General features: G+C 48.0%; 1 protein-coding gene across 3 annotated transcripts in view; it reads left to right on the top strand.

Annotated features, from left to right (window-relative positions):
* The first annotated feature begins 2,649 nt into the window (after nucleotides 1-2,649).
* ABCA4 (ATP binding cassette subfamily A member 4) overlaps nucleotides 2,650-19,478 on the top strand; it is a 126,012-nt gene continuing 109,183 nt past the window's right edge. For 2 of the 3 annotated variants that reach the window (XM_036830186.1, XM_036830196.1), the window contains exons 1-4: nucleotides 2,656-2,721; nucleotides 9,789-9,882; nucleotides 11,284-11,425; nucleotides 13,859-13,998. In XM_036830186.1, coding sequence (XP_036686081.1) covers nucleotides 2,656-2,721; nucleotides 9,789-9,882; nucleotides 11,284-11,425; nucleotides 13,859-13,998 — 442 coding nt within the window. Of the gene's footprint in view, nucleotides 2,722-9,788; nucleotides 9,883-11,283; nucleotides 11,426-13,858; nucleotides 13,999-19,478 lie in introns of all 3 variants that reach the window. The other variant, XM_036830204.1, reaches the window with a different exon arrangement.

Here is a 19,478-nt window from a genome sequence, read left to right as displayed (position 1 = left end):
AAAGAACATCATATTTGATTTATGTGGGTACCTACAGTAGTCAGATTCATAGACACAGAAAGTAGAATGGTGCTTGGCAGGAGGAGGAGGGAATAGGGTTATTGTTTAATGGGTATAGAATTTCAGTTTGGTAAGATGAAAAATTTCTGGAAATGGATAGTAGTAATGGTTGTACGACAATGTAAATGTACTTGGCACTACTGAACTATACACTTAAAAATGGTTAAAACGGTAAATTTTATGTCATGTATATTTTGCCACGATAAAAAGAGGGTCTACATCAAAAAAGCATTTGTGCAGGCAAGAACATCAGTTAGGTAGGAATAATGCCATTGGAGTATCATCAGTTGAATTGAACAAAGTGCTCATAGTTTAACTTTTTCTATTGTAACTCAAAGAAAAATAGAATATTTTTATACTATGACAGGACACAATTTACAAAGCTGATGTCTGATGACCACCACTTTTTTTCTTCCCTTTGGGAATTTGGAAGGAGGCATATTTCTTCACCAGCTGTAGCTCCCCAGAGCAATCCCACATACTCTCCAACTTTATCCTCCCTGGGAATCTACTTAATCACTCCCAGGGCTTAATCTTCTGCTTATATGCTGATGATTCCCAAATCTATGTTTCCATCCCAGAACTGCCTGCTGAATATCTCCACTTAGATGTCGTCATAGGGACCTCAAAATCGATATATCAAATCCAAGCCCATCTTCTCTCCCACTTCTTCCTAATCCCCTGGCCCCTTCTCTGGCATTTTCCTCTCAGTTATGGGCACCACCACCTCACTATCCAGCCAGCCAAGCCCTAAACCCCAGTCATTCTAACTGACTTCTCCCTCCTCTTCATCACCCACTTCCAATAAGCCACCAGCCTGCTGTGTCTCCAGTCCCTTCCCTCTTACTGCCTTTGCTCAGGCCTCTGCTCCCCACCCCACCCCCACTCCACTGCCAGAGTGAATTTACCACTCTTGGCAGCCACTGGATTAAAATCTGCAATAGCCTCCTGCATGATAAAATCCATATTCTGTAGCATGCAACAGTGTCTTAGCGATTCTGCCCAGAGCCCGCTCCTGTTTGGGTGTGCCCTGCACCTGTGGGCCACTCAGAGATCACTTCATAGGTGCTCAGGAAATCTTAGTTGAGTCAATAATAATCATCAATTCATCAGTCTGGTCCCTGGCTCCCTTTCTAGCCTAGTCTTTCAGCACTCCTCCATCCATACCCTCCACTCCAGCCTGCTTTACTTCTTGGTGTTTCCCTGGGCAGGATAAGCTATTCCTGCCTCCCTATCTTTGCAGGGGGGTTAAATGACTTGTTTAGGAACCCAACGTTGTCATGTGTCACCCTGAGCAACGTATTTAACCCCACTAGACTTCAGGTTCCTTGCCTGTAAAACAGAGTAAATGCCTACCTCACAAAATTGTAGTAAGGATATAATGAGATAACATATGCAAAAGTGGTCTGTAAACCATAAAAATGCTATAAAATGTTATTTTGTAATTCATCAAAGCCTAGCTTTAATGCCACCACTTCCAAGAAGCCTTTTTGATATCCTAAGCAGAAACCATCCTCCTCCTCTTGGAAGCCATACATAGCCCGTATGCTCTCATGGATTCCATCACACTCCTTAACTTATCCAAGTTCATGTCTCATGTGTACAACCAGGTCACAAACTCCATGAAGTCAGCATCCATTCCTACTGCATGACTCTCCCTCCACCCTATCAAGGTCTCAAGGGTCTAGAGTCTTTCAAAGAGAATCAACTTCTAAGATTTGAAGAGGTGGAGACTAAAAGTTCCTAGTGGTGAAGTAGCAGGAAGTCTTCTGTTTGTGATGCCCTTTGGGATCACGGATCCACCTCCAAATGACAAGTCCATCCACTGCGAGCTGGAATGACAGTGGCTGACCCACCCGCTGCCAGTCCTCAAGCCTGGACTGCGTTAGACATGGCTGGTCAGTCACAGGCCCTGTTCTGCTGAGCGTGGAGGGTTCCAGCAACTTTTCCAACACAGCTCCAGGTAGCCATGACTAGTTGATCAATTTCAGCCCAAGAGAGAAAAATCCTTTACCATCCACTAAGCTCAGAGACGCCTGCAAATAGCTGGCCTAAAGTCACTACAGAGCAAGATAAAGGGTTAAAAAAAGGGAGGGATGACTTCACATCTGGCATGTGGGCTAGTTGGGCTTTAAAATAGATGTCAATCCCTGGGTGCTGGCTCAGGGCAGGCTATTTCAGAGGACATGGCCCGCACTATATTTATGCACAGAGATTTTGTCCCAAACTGAAAGGTCGAAGATTCCCAAAGCATCCCCTTCAGGAACCCCAGAAACCCCTTTGATGGGGGAGGGAGCCTGAGGGTTTTGGTTTCCCACGAAATGGCCCCACTTCAGTTCACTTAGTGCTCAGCCACTCCTGTCTTCCTAAAAAGGTGCCAACGGAGTGTCAGCCTGTTTTCCTCCACAAAGGGATTACGTGTAATTAAAAGGGATTATGCTCTGAAGGAAGAAACTAGCCTTTAATCAGCCAGAGAAGGACACAGCAGCCTGAGCTGGAGGTGCTGTGGTCGCCATGTATGCCTGTTGCTGCCTGTGAGCCCCAGCCCTAGACAGAGGGCTAGGAGTGGTCTCCCGGTCTTCCGTGGTCAACAGCATGGGCTTTGCCAGACAGATCAAGCTTCTGCTCTGGAAGAACTGGACCCTGCGGAAAAGGCAAAAGGTAACAGGTGCAGCTTGTGGTCTCAAAGTGAGGAGGTGTGGAGCAAATAGACAGTGGAGAGAGTGGGTGGGGTGGGAGTGGGTAAAGTGAGTAGCCAATGGGCTGGTTGCCATTTATCACTGAAGCATCAGGTAACTGTCTGGCTCCTCTGTGAGCCTCTCTGACAAGTGTCCTTCACAGGAAGATGTGCTTCTCTGTCCTGAGGTAGCTGCCTTCCACCTACAGCCCAGCACAGCCATATGATAAAGTTTGCTTTTGCCTGCCCTGAGCAGGAACCCACTGCCTGCCCATCCCTCCCCTGCCCCTGGTTTTTAAACCTGCTCCTCTGTCCACATGCCCTTGTGCAGCCATCCTGTGCGGCAGGAAGAGCCCTAAGTCCTGAAGATCAGGTGCAAAGGAAAACCATGCTCTCTAAGAGCTTTCCAATCCAATGATACTGTGTTTCATTGGTTCTACAAAGCACACTGGTTTTTCACATTTCTGAAATTGGACTGCAGCTCACAATCAAGTGACACGTTCTTTTCTTAGTGTGCAAAAAATAACAGTGCATCTAGCAATTGATGGTGTCTTAGATTCAATGAGATATCTTATCAACAACCACAGACGTTTACTGAGACTTCCAGTGAGCACACATGGGACTGGGCTGGACCAGGGACTTAAAAGACACAGATCCTACTCACTTCAAGTCTGGCTGTGAGAACCCAAAATATGTTTTGAGACCAAGAACAAGAGAAAGGAACATAGGCCAAATATCCCCTGAGAACAGGCAAGAGCCACAGGAGATCAGAGGATCCCAGGGGTGTACATGTAAATCTGACTGGCCTTTTTAAATTTTTTCTAAGAAAGGGTAAAGAGTGAATATATAACTATAAAGAAAGAATGCACATTGCTATGGCCTCAGGGGCATGGCAATGCCAGGTGACTAAACGAGCCGAGAGAAGATGAAGGGGGGAGGATTGAGGGGTGGGCAGGGTTGAGATTAGAGGGAGCCAGGCAAGGCAAGAGAGCTTGGAAGGAGACAGGGAGGAAGACGGGCTGTAGGGAAGAAGAGGACAGATCTGTTCCAAGCCTCGATTCAGCGTGGGTTTGTGTGGGCAGGACAGGGTTTGTGTGGGCGTTGGAAAGAAGGTGAGAGAGGGAAGGGGGCCAACAGGTGGAACATCTGAAGACCTATGATGAGTGTCTCAGTCAGGGTCCAGTCGGAGGGACTCTAATACAAGGAGGTGTTAGCTAGTACAAAGCTGGTAACTGAGGATGTAACAGAACTCTAGGGTGACATGGAGGTAGCAATTGCAGGATGCAGCTACCACCCCTGGAGCTGAGAGAACCAAAGGGAGAAAGCGGAATACAGAGGAGAAGAACACAGAGGAGATGTTAGCAGAGGTGGACCTCAGACCTGTGAGTAAGCGATGCAATGAGGCTGCTGCTGGGGTCTCTGAGCCCAGTCTTAGGCCCAGACCCAGGAGGCCCTCACAGTCTCTGCTTCCTTTTGCTGGTGTTGGTAGGTGGCCCCTGTTCAGGGACTCTGTCTTCTCCAGTGGGCTTCCTAGGGGAGCACATTGCCAGCCCCTCTGCAGCGAGACGGGGCCTTTCAGGCTGAGGACCTTGACTGCAGGAATCTCCCAGGAAGCACCTAGTTGGGGCTGACGTTTGTATGATGACATCATGATGGCCTGGAAATTGAGGTCTCTGTCTGGTGTGCCTGCAGCTAGCTTCCCCTCTGCTCCCACATTCTGGAAATTTCCAGGATGTCTGGGTATGATGGAGATATCCCCACAGCCCCTAAAAGCTCTGATAGGGATCTGTGGCTCCTTCTGTAAACTTTTGAAGCTGTAAACTTTCTGGAAGCTTCTGCCTTCACAAAATGGTGACTCTAAGAAAGAAAAATACAACACACGCAGCCCATAACTCAGCTCCTAGGTTTTTAATTCCTCAAACTTTCATGGTTTTTGATGTTTACTCTTGTGAGCAGAGCAGGAGCAAAAACCAGATACCAAATTTCCCCATTCCTCCTCTTTATCACTAAGAGCATAAATGAAAGTCTTCAGATCTCTGCTTTCCTCCCTCCCTTTTTTTCTTCCTCTGTTGACATTATTAAGTATTACTAAGTGCCTGGCACTGCACTAAGTATCACCTCATTTAACCCTCACCTCAGTTCCGTGAGAGAGCTACCACTATTATCCGCCATGGGTACAGATGAGGTCGTTGAGGCTTCAGATGTTAGTGACTGGTGGGGCTGGATCCAGGACTCCAGGACAGGCAGACATGTCAGTTACCCCACACTGCCCCCATGTATAAAGCCCCGTCTAATAAGCTGGTCAGGAAGACCACAAAGATAGGGTGACTGTATAATTTATCATCCAATCCAGGGTAGTTTTAAAAGTGAAAGGCACTATTAATAATTAATAATAGTAATAATTAATAATTGCACCAGCACAGTAAGTGTAAACTGATACTGGACCTAGCAAACTGGGCTGTATGGTCACCCTCTACGTCCTATATAGCCAGGTGAGTTAGACAGCCCCTGCCCTCATGGAATTCAGAGCCAGGTGGAAGCAGGTGTCTGTGCACCATTACTGAGCTGAAAACCATGTGCAACTGTGGAGTAGCAGGAAGCATGGGGTGGGGGATGAGGATGAGCTCTGGGAGCTCAGAAGAGAGATTGGGGTTGGCAGGAGTAAGAGAAGGCTCCACAAGGAGTTCATTCCCCAGAGCATGCGTTCCCAGTGATAAGACCTCTCCCACTGGTGGGGACAAATACATGTGCGCCCACATTTTCGATGGGTCAAGCACTGTGTTGGGATGGTTTATAAAGACCATTAGATGTGTCTCTTGCCCCTTAGAGCCCACAGTCTAGGGCCCCTTAGTGTCATCTCCCTAGTCCCAGCTTCCGTATCAGGGCAGGATACTTGGGGAAGCCTAAGGATTCATGAGAGTACGGGGCTTATCATTTCTTGGACCCCAGACCTGGACATCTGGTACCGCTGTGACCTTTGACTTGGGGCCCAGAATTAGGTGAGGAAAACCTGGCAGGTGTGGAGAAGCTGGGCAGCCAGCTCCAAGCCTTCCCAGGTCCTGGGTCATATTCATCCAGATTAAGAACCCTGTTTGGGCTCTTGGTGCAGAAGGGAGAATCCTGCAGCTCATTTCAAAACTTGGCCACCCGCTTTCAAATTGAAAACAGAGTAGGAGGGAAGAAAACCTAACTGGCCAAGATTTAAAACAACAAGCACGACTCTGCCCTTCCATGTGACCCCTCCTCCCCTAAGAAGGTTGAGTGGTAAAGAGAGGGGGAGGGGAGGGGAAAAAAAAAAGGGAACAAGGAAATACCAGTTTGGAAAAAAAAATTTCCACCGGCCCCTTCTGAGCTTCGGCTGGGCTTAATTAAAGTTACAGACATGTTTAAAGAGAAGGGGTGTGGGGAGTCAGAGCTGCTCTGAAAACATGTTTTTAATTACACTGTGGAATTTCTCCCTAGGGTATGCCCGTGCACAGTTGAGCATCAAGGACAAAGATGCCGCTCTGGGGTCGGGGTGCTGAGTCCACAATTCTGGGGGAGGGAGAAGAGGTTGTTGTGAGGACTTGCCGGGCTAGAAGGGCTAGAAAAGAATTGCCGGTGGTCTTTGTGCAGGGAGTGAAGTGTGAAATGCAGCCCTTCCGAAACAAATGCTCGCAGAGTTGGAGCAGTAACACCGACTTCTCAAAAAATGCTTTTCAAAGATTACCAACCACTACCTGTGCCAGTGGTTCTCAGGCCCGGCTGCACGTTGGAACTACCTGAGAAGTGTTAAAAAACAAACAGAAGACACCGAGCTGATGTCCCACGGCCAGGCATCCTGGTGTAATTGATGTGGGGCATGGCCCAAACTCCCCACAGGATTCCTGCCTGCAGCTGCGTGAGAACCGCAGACCTAGGTCAACGAAGGTGGTCGTTGGAGAGGCAGGGACTAAAGGCAGAAGACAGCAGCCCTAACTCAGCGATGTGGTGCAGAGGCGCTCCTGCAAATCTGTACTAGCCCTAGCACTAGGCAGAGGGTGAAGGAGGGAGGGAGATTCTGATCTGGCCTCCTGCGGGGTGGGCTTCCAAAGACCAGATACTTCAAGAGCACACGAGTGAGTGAGTGAGTGGGTGGGTAGATGAGAGAGGGCGTGACTCACATGGCAAAGAGGGATGAGATGCACGAGCTTAAGTTTGGGAATTTTATCCATGGGACAGTTACGACAGGCTAGCTGACCCTCCCATGGTCCAAGGTCCTCTAACACATGGAGTAGGGGACAGTGCGTGGTTAGTTTTCTCAGGAAGCCCCGTGTTTCCAAACTGACAACTGAGCAGTTCTGACTCCAGAAAGGGAGAAAAGGAGGAAACATGAATGTGAGTGGAGGGCAGACCTAGGAGTTGCAGATAACTTTAATTATAACTCCTTGCTCTTCAGACTTTATAATGTGCTGTCACCTACAATGTCCCTGTGACCCTTGGGAGAAGTGAGGGTCAATAATAAATGGCTCACGTTGATAGAATGTTACCATGTGCCAGACTCTGCTTTAGGTGTTTTACACAGTGAACTCATTTCATCCTCACAGCTGCTCTGAGAGGTAGGTCCTGATATCACCCCCATTTTACAGAAGACACCCTGAGGCATGGAGAGGTAGAATGGGTTACCCAAGGTTGTACAGCTAATAGTGAAGTTGGCTAAGAACCCCTGGTATTGACACACTCTTAACCCTCAGTATAAGCTGTAGGACAAAACCCATTTCACAGATGAGAAAACTGAGACTTGGGGATTAAGCAAGCCCCAAAGTGACTCCTAATCTAGATCTTCCCATTCCCAAATCAACATCAGTGTCTCATACACCAGACAATTCCCAGATAGACATTGCTCTATGGAAGGTGGCTGACTTACTAGGTAGGAAGCCAGTTTTGCAAGTAGTTGTCTTAAGGAAGAGTCAAATGTGTAGAATCTGGACTGGTTGTCTCATTTCCTTGGTGAGGACACCACGAATAAGTTTTGGTTTCATTGCTTGCATGTATCACTCACATTGCTATCTTGTGGAACTTGCTCCCCGACCTTGCCCACTGACAGGGTGACCTGGGATGGAAGGCGTGAAGCCAGCATACATGTCCCTGGGGGAAGCAGTTTGTTAAGTCTGCAAACGGTTGTTTACCTAAGCCTCTAGTCACCTCCAGCTTTCCAGAGAAGCCTCCTAGACCAGTCTTGACAGAGACTCACTCATTCCACCAATATTTACTGGGCACTTATTATAAGCTTGGCCCTGTGTTGGGTGTAGTGACAAGAGTAGATGTGGTCCCCGTCCTCAGGAAGCTTATAGCTAGTGAGGGGTCCACCTTCATGAAGGAGTAATGACTCTGAAGTACGATGAGTGATAAAACAGGGGAAGTGCGCTGCTGTGGGAACAGCTGTGCTGGCTAGTACCCAGCAAAGATGGATGAAGCTGTTGACAGTGAGATAGGGTCACCGGGGACAGTCTTTACCCTTCCTCCCTTGATTTGCATGACCTGGGGGGACTGCCAACATTTCTATGGCTATCAAGTATGCTTGGGGTCAGTCCTCTTAACACGGGATGGGACTTGTCCAATACTGGTGTTTCGCCATTTTGGGGGAGAATATGTGCCTTAAGGAAAAATCTTCTTTCTTCTTCCCATAATGTTTGTGTGAGTTTTTCCTCTAAAACATCCTCCCTAGACATATTTTGGATAAAACATTTTGTAAAAAGTTACAACTGCATAATCACCACCTACCCTGAACACGTTTTGCTTTTTCTTCAATGTATTATCTTTTTTCCGTCTTCGACTTATGATTTGTCATAATTCAGTTGCCAGCAGACCTCACCAACAGAAAAGGAACAAAGATTTATTGAGCACCTGCTATGGTGTCCACTACTTTGCTGAGAGTTTAAGTACATTTCTTTGGAAGGAACAACAAAGGGTTAAATTTAAAACCATGCGAATAGCCCCTAGCAGATCTATATATACTTAAATTTCTGTTCTTAGCCATCTGCCTTAATTCTCCTTTAAATCTTATGGGTTTCCTTCCTAAGGTCTCTGGAATGGGGGTTGAGTAGAAGAACTATTACATTCCCCAATACATACCCCCCCACCCTCCCCCCAGTAATCCCACACGTCCAACCATACCCTCATGTGCAATGCCTCAGGGTGTGGGCTGTAGCAACCAACTTGTTCTCCTTCCTTTGGAGCCAAGAGTCTTTAAACTCTAAATTGAACCTAAATTTAAATACCTACTTTCAATTGTATGTTGGTACCAGCAACCTCTTCCAGTGTTATAAAATCCCATGGCGGTATAAGTTTAAGCAACAAGAAATTGTTGAAGGAAAACGTTGGTATACCCAGATTTCTGGGTTTGACTTTGCTATGGATCACAGTATTTCACAGAGGCATTTGCACCTTTATTCACTCATTCATTCATTCATTCATTCAGTGACCACATATGCAAAGTCTAGCAGCACTAGAAGAAGACAGGGCCGGTGTGTGTGTGGGAGTGGGGGAATGTGGAAGAGCACTGAGCCGGGACACAGGAGGCTGGATTTTGGTTCCAATGCTGTCACTGCTGATGAGACACTGCACAGGTCACCTGCCCTTCGTGGGCCTCTGTTTCCTCATCTGCAGAAGGAGAGGTTACAAGGAGACCTTTACTACCTGCAGTATCAGCATTACCTGTGAGCTTGTTAGACATGTGAGATCTGATGGGGTCTTACAGAATCAGAATTTGCATTCACATGCACAGCAACGTCCAAAAACATCGAAGCGCATATCTTGATGACTTTTAACGAAAGTACTGTGCTAATGCAGTTTTCTAAAATAGAGGCAGAATGGAACCCAGAGGGACACCAAGTCTTGTTAGTCTAATATATCAAAGTAGAGGCAGTATGGGAGATGGGATTTAAAAAAAGGAAGTCCTTTAGGTAAATATACCACAACCAAAGTCCTATTGCATAGACAGACACTGAAGTGAAGTATGTCTGCTTTGGGTATGTTTCCTGTAATCTCGTAGCATCACTGGTCTTTCTCTCTTTTTGTTTTGTTTTCCCAGATTCGCTTTGTGGTGGAACTTGTGTGGCCTTTATCTTTATTTCTGGTCCTGATCTGGTTAAGGAATGTCAACCCACTCTACAGCCAACATGAATGTAAGCATAATGGGGGTGAGGGTAGGGGGAGCCTTGGCAGGCCTGGAGGTCCTATCCATTTGTTAAGAAAGGTTTTGGGGGCTGGGGGTGCCAGGATCTGATCTGCTTATCATCATTTTATGCCTACGATTCAGAAAACAGAGATTCATCGGCGTTATGCAAACTAACTTTTAAATCCTACACATTCTATGCAAATACTTACATGTGGTTACTGAAGAATTGTGTAATTATTTTTTATTTGGTTGTTTTTTTCCTATACCTAAACTCTTCCTGACTTTAAAGGGAGAAGATTATAGATGAGTTCTCTGAAATATTTTGGAGACAGTTCAGAGATATGTTAGACATGGTGCTAAAGAAAAATGAGAAGGGACAAAAAATAATATATTAATAATATAGTATTTCTTGGACTCCAGAGGTGTCCTGGGACCGAAGGTGAGCCTGTAAGTGCCTTTTTTATACTATGCCCCTCAGAGAAAGCCTTCGTCTGGGTTCTGGCCAGGATGCCATCTTCTGGCTCTAGACAGCTGATGGGAGGGCCTCAGGAGTTATGCACAGCTGCTGAGTCCCCTATTCTTGCTCCTCAGCCTCTTGTTTTTAAGTTTCAGGCCCCAAGTTCTGACTCAGCCTTCTACGCATCAAACTCTTGCCTCTTTACCTCACCCCCCAAGGAGCCCATAACCTGCGCCTGGGCCCCCTCTTGCCTGCTTGGGGGTAGATGCTCAATACAGAGTTGTGGAAGGAATAGATGGACCTCTTCTCCTCCTCAAGCATCAGCAACTCGCGGAGGCTTCTTGCGCTAACATCTCTCTGCCTCTCCCCACGCCCCCACCAAAATGATGTGGTCCTCCTCTGTTCCCCCTTCACACTTCCGTCCATGCCTCTATTACGACATTTGTCCATCTCTCCACTACACTGGGAGCTTGAGAGAAGAGACTCTGTCTCCAGCAGATGCTCCTGCTTCTTTTTTTATTTTTTATTTTTTTAACAAATTTATTTATTTATTTTATTCTTAGCTGCTGTGGGTCTTCGTTGCGGTGTGTGGGCTTTTGATTGCAGTGGCTTCTCTTGTTGCGGAGCACGGGCTCTAGGCACACGGACTTCAGTAGTTGTGGCTCCCGGGCTCTGGAGCGCAGGCTCAGTAGTTGCTGCACATGGGCTTAGTTGCTCCGCGGCATGTGGGATCTTCCCAGACCAGGGATTGAACCCATGTCCCCTGCATTGGCAGGTGGATTCTTAACCTATGCGCCACCAGGGAAGTCCCGCCCCTGCTTCTTAAATGTTGGTGAATGAAGGAAAGCACCAGAAGGGCAGGGGTCCTTCCTGCAGAGGCTCTAGATCCTAGGGCCTGCATCCTACTTAGCGTCAATGACTAACTCCTTGTCTTCATTTCCTGTCTTAAAGGCCATTTTCCCAACAAGGCGATGCCCTCAGCAGGAATGTTGCCATGGCTCCAGGGAATTTTCTGCAATGTGAACAATCCTTGTTTTCAAAGTCCCACCCCGGGAGAATCTCCTGGAATTGTGTCAAACTATAACAACTCCATGTAAGTGTTGAGATTCCCACCATACTAGGAGGAGGCTGTGCACCCTTTATTCTCATCTTGCCCTGGAGTTCATGTGTGAGCACACAGAGCATGTGATGCTGAATGAGTGTTTCTGTGGCTTGCTGAAGCCTTAAACTCAAAGGAGCAGGGCATGTTTCCTCCTTGGAGCATTCTATCAGCTGTCAGGGCACTTGAGGAAAAGGCTTCAAACTAAGACCACATAACACAATTTCTTGTTCCATACATCCCCAAGATGTGACTTGGAGTCTGACTTCAGCCCCCTGCTGAGATGTGTCCACTGCCTCCAGGTCATTCACCTGCTTGGGTGGAGTCACTGGATGAAAACAACTCAGTTCCCCTTCTGTTTCCTTACATCGCTCGCCACGCTGGATCAATTCTGAGAGATCTCTGTTCCTTTAAAAGCCTTCTTGGACATCTAAAGGCTAAGAAAAATGTCAGGGAACCTTCTGAGGGTGAATGAAATCAAGTTTACAAGGTGAAATTTGCTTCTTGGAAGACAAAGACAATTTCCAAATCCTCTGTCATAAATGCCATCAGTTCCCTTGGTCGGCAAAATCTTAGTATACTGCTTGAGAGCAGAAGTTCTTAACCTGTGGGGCTGACGATCATTCCGAGAATCTGATGGAAACTGATGGCCCCTCTCCCAAGAAAGATGGACACACACACACACAAAACATTACACTGTGCATATGATTTCAGGGGACTTGTGGACTCCAGGTTAATGACCTCTGGTCTGGGATCGAATTCAGGTCAAATTCCATATGAAAAGGGTCTATTTTTGGAATTCCCTCTCAGAGCAGGAGGTAGGGGGAGTTGATGTAACATGTTCTATAGACAGAGGCTCAGGGATGAGGACAGGATTGTCCTTCAGCCACTGGGCTGACCTCGAGCTGCAGCTTGTGGCATTTCACCAACAAAGGCTTGTTGGGGAGTAGGCTTCACCTACTTGTATAAACATCAAGTCAGAGGGAAACTGAGATATTTGGTTACTCCAGTTCTTTCCTTAGAGGAGATCTGGATATAATTCCTCCAGGACAAAACTGCATTTTGACTAAAATAAAAAGAACATTTGGTAATTCAGCTTAATACTCAGAGGTAGCCTTCCCCACTGGGAACAAACTGCGACTGCTTTTGCCCTACAAAGGCAGAGGTGAGTAGTTGTGACAGAGACTGCACGGTCCACAAGCCTATAATCTGTTTGCTAACCCCTGGATTATAGGAAGATGGAGGAGGGAACACAGAACACCCACCTTCCTGGGAAAGTCAGCAGATGGCATTTTAGCTGGGCTCCCATGGCTGCAAACACCACCTGGAAGCTTTAATTTACAATCTGTACTTTCAGCTTGAGCCTCCTTGAGGTGCCTGAGAAGAAACACCTGCCTAGAGATCCCATGGGTCCCATGATGGGATCGGGGAGACTTGAAGGCATTTCAGCGGAGGCTGTATGGAGCTTTGGTGGGACTGGCACTGACAGTGTCTACAGATTGAGAGGTGGGAGCTGGGAAAGGGAAGGGGTTTCGGACTGCAGCTGTACTCAGCATGCGAACAAGGAAATCTGGGTTTCATGTTTCACACACACATTATGAGTGAAACATTCATTTGCTTGCAAGGCACAGAAACACATAAACAAGTTTAAGCCTCAGAGGGAAAGATATAGTTTGGACACTAGATCTTCTTGAAAAGTCAGGAGCAGCAAGGCAGTTTTCAGGGAGTGGGAGAACTGGAGAGCCGTCAGGAGCTGCTCCCTCCCGTCTGGGCCTACAAGGTCCAGCCTCTCTGCCTCCCTCTGGGCTTCTATTCCATTTGCCTCTCTCCATGGACCAGTATCCCCTGCTTCTCAATGCCTGGGCTGGTGCTAGTTGCCCAGTTCATGGCCCCTCAGCTTGGGCAATCAGAAGAGCATCCCTGAGTACCATTCAAATTCCTGGGAACAAATCTGCTTAGCCCAGCTTTATTCTCCTTGTCCATCAGCCTTGGTGGAGGTGTGTGTGTACATGCGTGCAGAGAGGACTTTGCAGGTTAAGCATGGCTGTTAGAACCTGCTCATATGAATGGCTGGTCTCAGAGAAGTGGGTACTGGCTGGGAAGAGCCTCCAGTAATATCTCCTAATATCATCCTATTTAAGGGTTCTTGGGACAGGACACACATAGAGAATGGGGTTGAGAGGTGACCCAGCCCTGGCAAAGTTGGAAGACTTTTGACAACAAATTTCTCACTGCCCATGTTATCTTATATGTATAAGGAAGTAAAAATATCTTTCTCCTTTGCCTTGGCAATATTGAGAGAATACATAATGTAATAGATAGGTCAAGCAGGTGGTATGTTAAAAAATTATACAGGTATTATGATGATGATAATGATGTTGATGAAAATGACAGCTATGTCTTTATTGATGAGGCTCTTTCTTACAGCTTGGCAAGGGTGTATCAAGATTTTCGAGAACTCCTCATGGATGCACCAGAGAGCCAGCACCTTGGCCAGGTTTGGACAGAACTCTGCACCTTGTCGCAACTCATGAACACCCTCCGGATGCACCCCGAGAGGACTGCAGGTGAGGTGGGCTTTAGTGTTCTTACTATCACTTGCCTCTCACTTGCCTTCTCCATCAGAGAGACTGAAGATTACAGGAAAGAGTTTGGAGATTTGGTTGCAAAAGATACCAGAGGGTGCAGGAAGGTATGGGACCTAGAGGCAGCATGAGGCTTACCTTGGCAAGAACTCCTCTTCCTGCCAGGCTTGAAGGTGGGAAGTTGGGAAAGAAGGCAGGAAAGGTCTCATCCCAGGTAAGTCCAGAGATAGGAGAATGCGGAGAGAGATGGTGCTCTGGGAAGTCTGAGGCCAGATGAAGGGCTGGGAGCAGGGGGAGGAGTGTGCGGAGCATGGTAAAGGTGTGGAACACTTTCACAGAGTCCTAGAGAGTGACCTACCCAGGACCGTGTGGAAGCAATGCCAAGTAGCAGTAAGGAGCCAGGGAGGTCAGAGCACATGTTTATCATGACATAAATATGTACAGTTATTCTGTTTCTTCTGGTAATATTCAGCATCCCAGGCCCTGAGGCAGAGCAGGTGCAGAGTGGGGGGATGCAGGGCTGGGGGCTGGTAGGGAGGTGCCACAGAAAGTCCAGGAGTCCAGGGGGTTGAGGGTGGTGATTGGACTACACGGATCGGGTTCAGGCTGCATATGGATGGAGGAGAAGCCAGAAGTACTGCAATTGCCCAGGGGAAAATGGAGGGGCAAGAGAATAGAGGTCTTGGAGGGTTCCATGACCCTGTTTAAGGACTGAGGAAATAGCAGGATGGAAAGATTGACAGATGTGGTCAGAATGTGAAATATGCGAATTCAGGATTTCAAAGGCATGCAGGACAGATAAAAACAAGCCCCCAGGTGTGGCCATGGTTGTTGAAGTGGAGCGGAGGTGAAGGTTAGGTGATGGGGAGGGGAAGGAAATGAGAGGCCACGCTGGATGGACACTGAGGTGGTGTGGGTAGGAGAGCCCGTTGGAGTCCAGAAGCGTGAGGAGGAAGGGTGGAGGAGCTCCCTCTCCCATGCCCCTCCTCCCCAGGGGAAGAACTAGAAACAAGCAAAACCCAAACCCAGTAACCACTCTGACATCTCTTTTTAGAGCACAAGTTAATGTTGTGTTTGTCACATCCGCCATAGACTCCTCTGTAGGTGGCTGGAGAGACTGGCCATGGCAGTGGCCTGGGCACCAGCTGGACCACATCCCCTTGCAGGGGCAGATGAGCAGCTGGAAGAGAACAGGGCTGCCAGGACCCCAGGGGTCACTGCAGTCCTGGGAGTGGAAAAGTTTTTTCAGGGGTGGGGCTCAGAGGCTGCGAAGGAAGTGGTTTGTTGCTGCTGCGAGATGTCTGCTCCTAGGATGGAGATGGGGAAGTGACTGTCAGGATGATCTTGGAGGATGACAAGGTTGAGGAAGGGGACATCCAAGGGGACAGGAGGGGTTGGATAGAAAAGCTTCTGCTCGGGGAGAATGGTACAAGCCAACCCCCCAGGGCTCCTCACCCATGCTGCACAGTCAGCAGATGTTTGGTGAGCGCCCACCGAGCCAGGCAGTGTGCCAGTCCCTGGGGACAGAGAGGTGGTCAGACCAGTGCCCTCCCCTGAGGGGTCCCTGGGCAGAAGTGGAAGGACCAAGTGGTCAGTGACCACACCATGTGGGGGGCTGGTGGAGGGAAGCAGGGGGGCTTCAAAGAGCACAGGGGAGTCAGGAGGGGAAAGTTGTCCAAGGAGAGCCTGACCCTCCTCCCACTGGGCCACCTTCTCCCTTCTCTCCCCATTGGAGTAATAAAGGACACCAGTGTGATCAGATGACCGTTAAGATTACTTCATTACATTCTAATTCTTTCAAAGATAGTAATGCATATACTTTTAGTAGTAAAACCAGATTACAAACACTGTCTTCTTTGCTACTCGGAAGTTTACTAAGATTTTACTTAGCTCAAGCTTAAAGGGCCTTGCAGGGTATGAGCACGGTTAGCATTTTAATAGTGAGGGAAGTAAGGGGAAAGCACAAACAAGAAAGCATTTTTTTCCCCAAGGTTAAACAAGCGGATGAGAACACGGGCTTATCCGACCCCTGGAATGATTGTCTACCCCATTCATCCAGCAGATATTTCATTTTGTTTTCTGATTGTCGGATGGAGTCCGGCTGGGAGGAAATATAAAGGAAGTCATTTCAAACCACAGTGTCTCTGTGGTCTTTCAAGCCTGTATATGGGAACCAAAACCACTCCTTCCCGGCCCGACACAGGACTAGTTTTGAATTGGCACGCAGATGCTCCTTCTGCTGGCCTTCAGGCTGTCGGCGAACGTTCCTTTCAAGAGGGTAGCTTTGGGGCGCTGGGAAAACTGGGTCAGGGAAGGCCAGCCAAGGCTCTCCAGAGGACTTTGGGGGCCGAGAACACAGACTCTGCAGAACCCCTGACCTTGGTGGCCATGAGAGGGTAAAGGGGACCATCCCCAAGAAAAGAGACAGAGTCTCTGAAGGAATTCCAGGCCGGGGACTGAAGTCCACCGTCAGAACTGAAGACGGTTTCAGAGTCTGTCCCAGGGTCCCCTGGGGACCTTGCCGGCTCTGAGCATTGACTCCTCAGCCCAAAGCTGCAGTGGAGGGTTAAGCCTTTGAAAGCGAGGTGGGTGGCTGTAACTGGGGTGTGCTTTTGCCTGTCAGTTCCCGGTCACCTGGGAAAGTATGCCAGTGGTGACCCAGGGCATTTTCCTTTCCCAGCAAACCTGTAGTACTGCATTCTCCGCAGAGGAGGATTAATGGTAAAAGACCAGCCCTGAAGCCCCCTCCGCACTCACCCCCAAGCAAGCTTTGCGGTCTCTCAATCATCTTTAAACGCTGTCTTCCCCTTAGCCTCACGCACACCTTCTCCTGGCTTCCCCCACCCCAGCCTCAGCTCCCCTGACCTCCATGGGCCTCAGCGGCCCCCTCCCCCAGCCTCTAATCTTCCCAGGGAAGAGAACAAGAAGAACCACATTTTAAACTACATTTATTTTTCTTTCCTCAGGCCCCCAGTTCACATTTCTCCCTCGGGAGTCTGGTGTAGCTGCTGTCTGGTATCGGCCACTGCTTACACTTTCGGCCCCACGCTCTCCGAACAGGGTGGCCCCCAGCCCTCCTCAGGTGTGCTGAACCAGCACGCTCCTGCCCCTTCTCCCTAGGGCCACGGCAGCCCAGGCACCTGGGTGGGAAACTGGACCAGGGCGAAATCACTCCCAGTTTCCTTTGTTTTGTCCCTTCTCCCCAGCAAGGTATTTGTATGTAAGGTCAGGTGAGGGAGTTAAAGAATAACAAAGAGTTACACTAGTCAGATAGGGCCCTGACTCTCAGGTCAAGACAACAGATATTTATTGGGTGTCTCCTGTCATTCCGCAGACAATTTACCAAGGACCTGATTCCACGTCAGGCTCTAATGCTGGGTGTCAGATAGAGGTGACTTGGAGGGCTTACATCTCTGTGCCCAGCATTGCTCGGTATGATGGGGAGTATAATAAAAGCAGGATCCTTAGCTCCCTACTCTCAAGAGCCTCTGTGTGTGTGTGTGTGTGTGTGTGTGTTCGGGGTTGCATTGCTGGAGGCCAGAGGATGTAGTATAATGCTGTATACAAAGAAATGATTCAGAGATGAACAACCAAGCTGGTGCCCCAGGGGAAGAAAAAAGGAAGCTGGGTTTGGAAGATGACAGACATATGTTATTGAAAAGGAAAGAAGGCAAGAAGAAAATAGACCAGCCCCTCTCAGAACCATCCCCCTCTCTTGGAGGAATGCCCCTAATCCATGGTTTCAGTTATCTGTGGTCAACCACAGTCCAAAAATATTAAATGGAAAATTCCAGAAGTGAACAACTCATAAGTTTTAAATTGTGTGCCGTTCTGAGTAGCATGATGAAATCTTGGGCTAACCTACCCAGGATGGAAACCATTCCTTTGCCCAGGTATCCCGCGTGTTAGTCACTTACTAGCTGTCTAGCTTAGCTTATCAGATCGACTATCGCAGTATCACAGTGCTTGTGTATGAATAACTCTTATTTTATTTAATAACGGCCCCAAAGTGAAAGACCAGTGATGCTGGCAATTTGGATATTCTTTCACTGTGCCTAATTTATAAATTAAACTTCATCATAGGTACGTATGTATAGGAAAAAACATAGTATATATAGGGTCTGGTACTATCTGTATCCACTGGGGGGGGTCTCGTAATATATCCACTGAAGGTAAAAGGGACTATTATATATTATAGTCAGTTTCCCCTAAAGGCTTTGGGCTTTTCCTAAGCAAAAGGTAGTGATACTGAGCTACCTGGCAGTACAACTCTAAGGGACATCCATTGTGGTGAGAGAGGCTGCTGTGTGGTGGGACCTCGGGGCTGGTTCCCCTGCCCCAGCTGCACGGGCAGGCCTGTGGCTGGCCCATCCCCTTTCAAGAGGAAATTAGCAGCGACATCAATCTGGATAAGACATACACAAAGAAAGTCACAACCTGAACATGAAGGGTGACTGTCAAGCACTTGGGGGGCTAGGCCTCTCGGCGGCCTGGGGAGAATTTGGGGAGGAAGAGCACTGTGGTGTTAGAAGCTGGAAGGAACAGGGGCATTTGATGATTAAAGTTAGTTAAAGAAGAACTAAGAGATAAGCAGTCAACCAGGCTCCCAGAGACGTTGGGATGTAGCGATAACTGTTTTCATGCAACCCAAATGCTTTCCCTTAATGTTGAAATGATTTCATAAATATCTGGGCCCGTCCCCCTCTTCTCTGGCTGGTGCCTCATGAACTGTAGCAGTGGCCAGCTTCAGAGTGAGTGTTGGCCCTGGAAGCAAGCAGAGAAGGTGGGTGTGCCTCCCCTGGGAGGGGTAAGAATAATATTAATGCAATCAGGTCAAGCATTTTTTTGAGCTGGGAGCTAATAAGCACTTTACACTCCTTATCCTGAGTCACCCCACAACGATCCTAAGAGGTAGATGTGGAAAGTGCAAACACAGAGAGGTTCAATCACTTGCCCCAAGGTCACCTCAACTGTTAGAAGTCCTTTATGCCTCCTTATAAAGAAATTTCTGCTTCCAGTAGGTTTTGAGTGGAGCTGAAAGAATGTGACTGAGCTGATCAGGGCATGAAACTGCAAGCCCAGGCAACAGGCCATCCCCCTTTCCCCACGTGAAGATTTTCTTGCCCCAGACAGCTTGATCTCTCTTAGTACATGTCCATACCCTGAGCTTAGAGCCATAGCTGAGATGACAGAATCACCAAGAAGGGTTCTGTACCCCATGACAACGGCACTAATTCTCCTCCAATTCTAGACTTTCTCAGCCTTAGCACTATTGACCTTTTGAACCAGATAGTTCTTTGTTTTATCAGAGAAACGGGGTTGTCCTGTGCCTTGTGGGATGTTTGGTGGTATCCCTGGCCCCTACCCACTAGTATCAATACTTCCCCAGTTGTAACAACCAAAAATGTCTCCAGACATTGCCAGATATTCCCAGGGGGACAAGACTGCTCCTCCCCCCCCCC

This window comes from Balaenoptera musculus, chromosome 1 (assembly GCF_009873245.2).
Source record: "Balaenoptera musculus isolate JJ_BM4_2016_0621 chromosome 1, mBalMus1.pri.v3, whole genome shotgun sequence".
NCBI classification, from domain to species: domain Eukaryota; kingdom Metazoa; phylum Chordata; class Mammalia; order Artiodactyla; family Balaenopteridae; genus Balaenoptera; species Balaenoptera musculus.
This window is presented reverse-complemented; position numbering and strand designations above follow the sequence as displayed.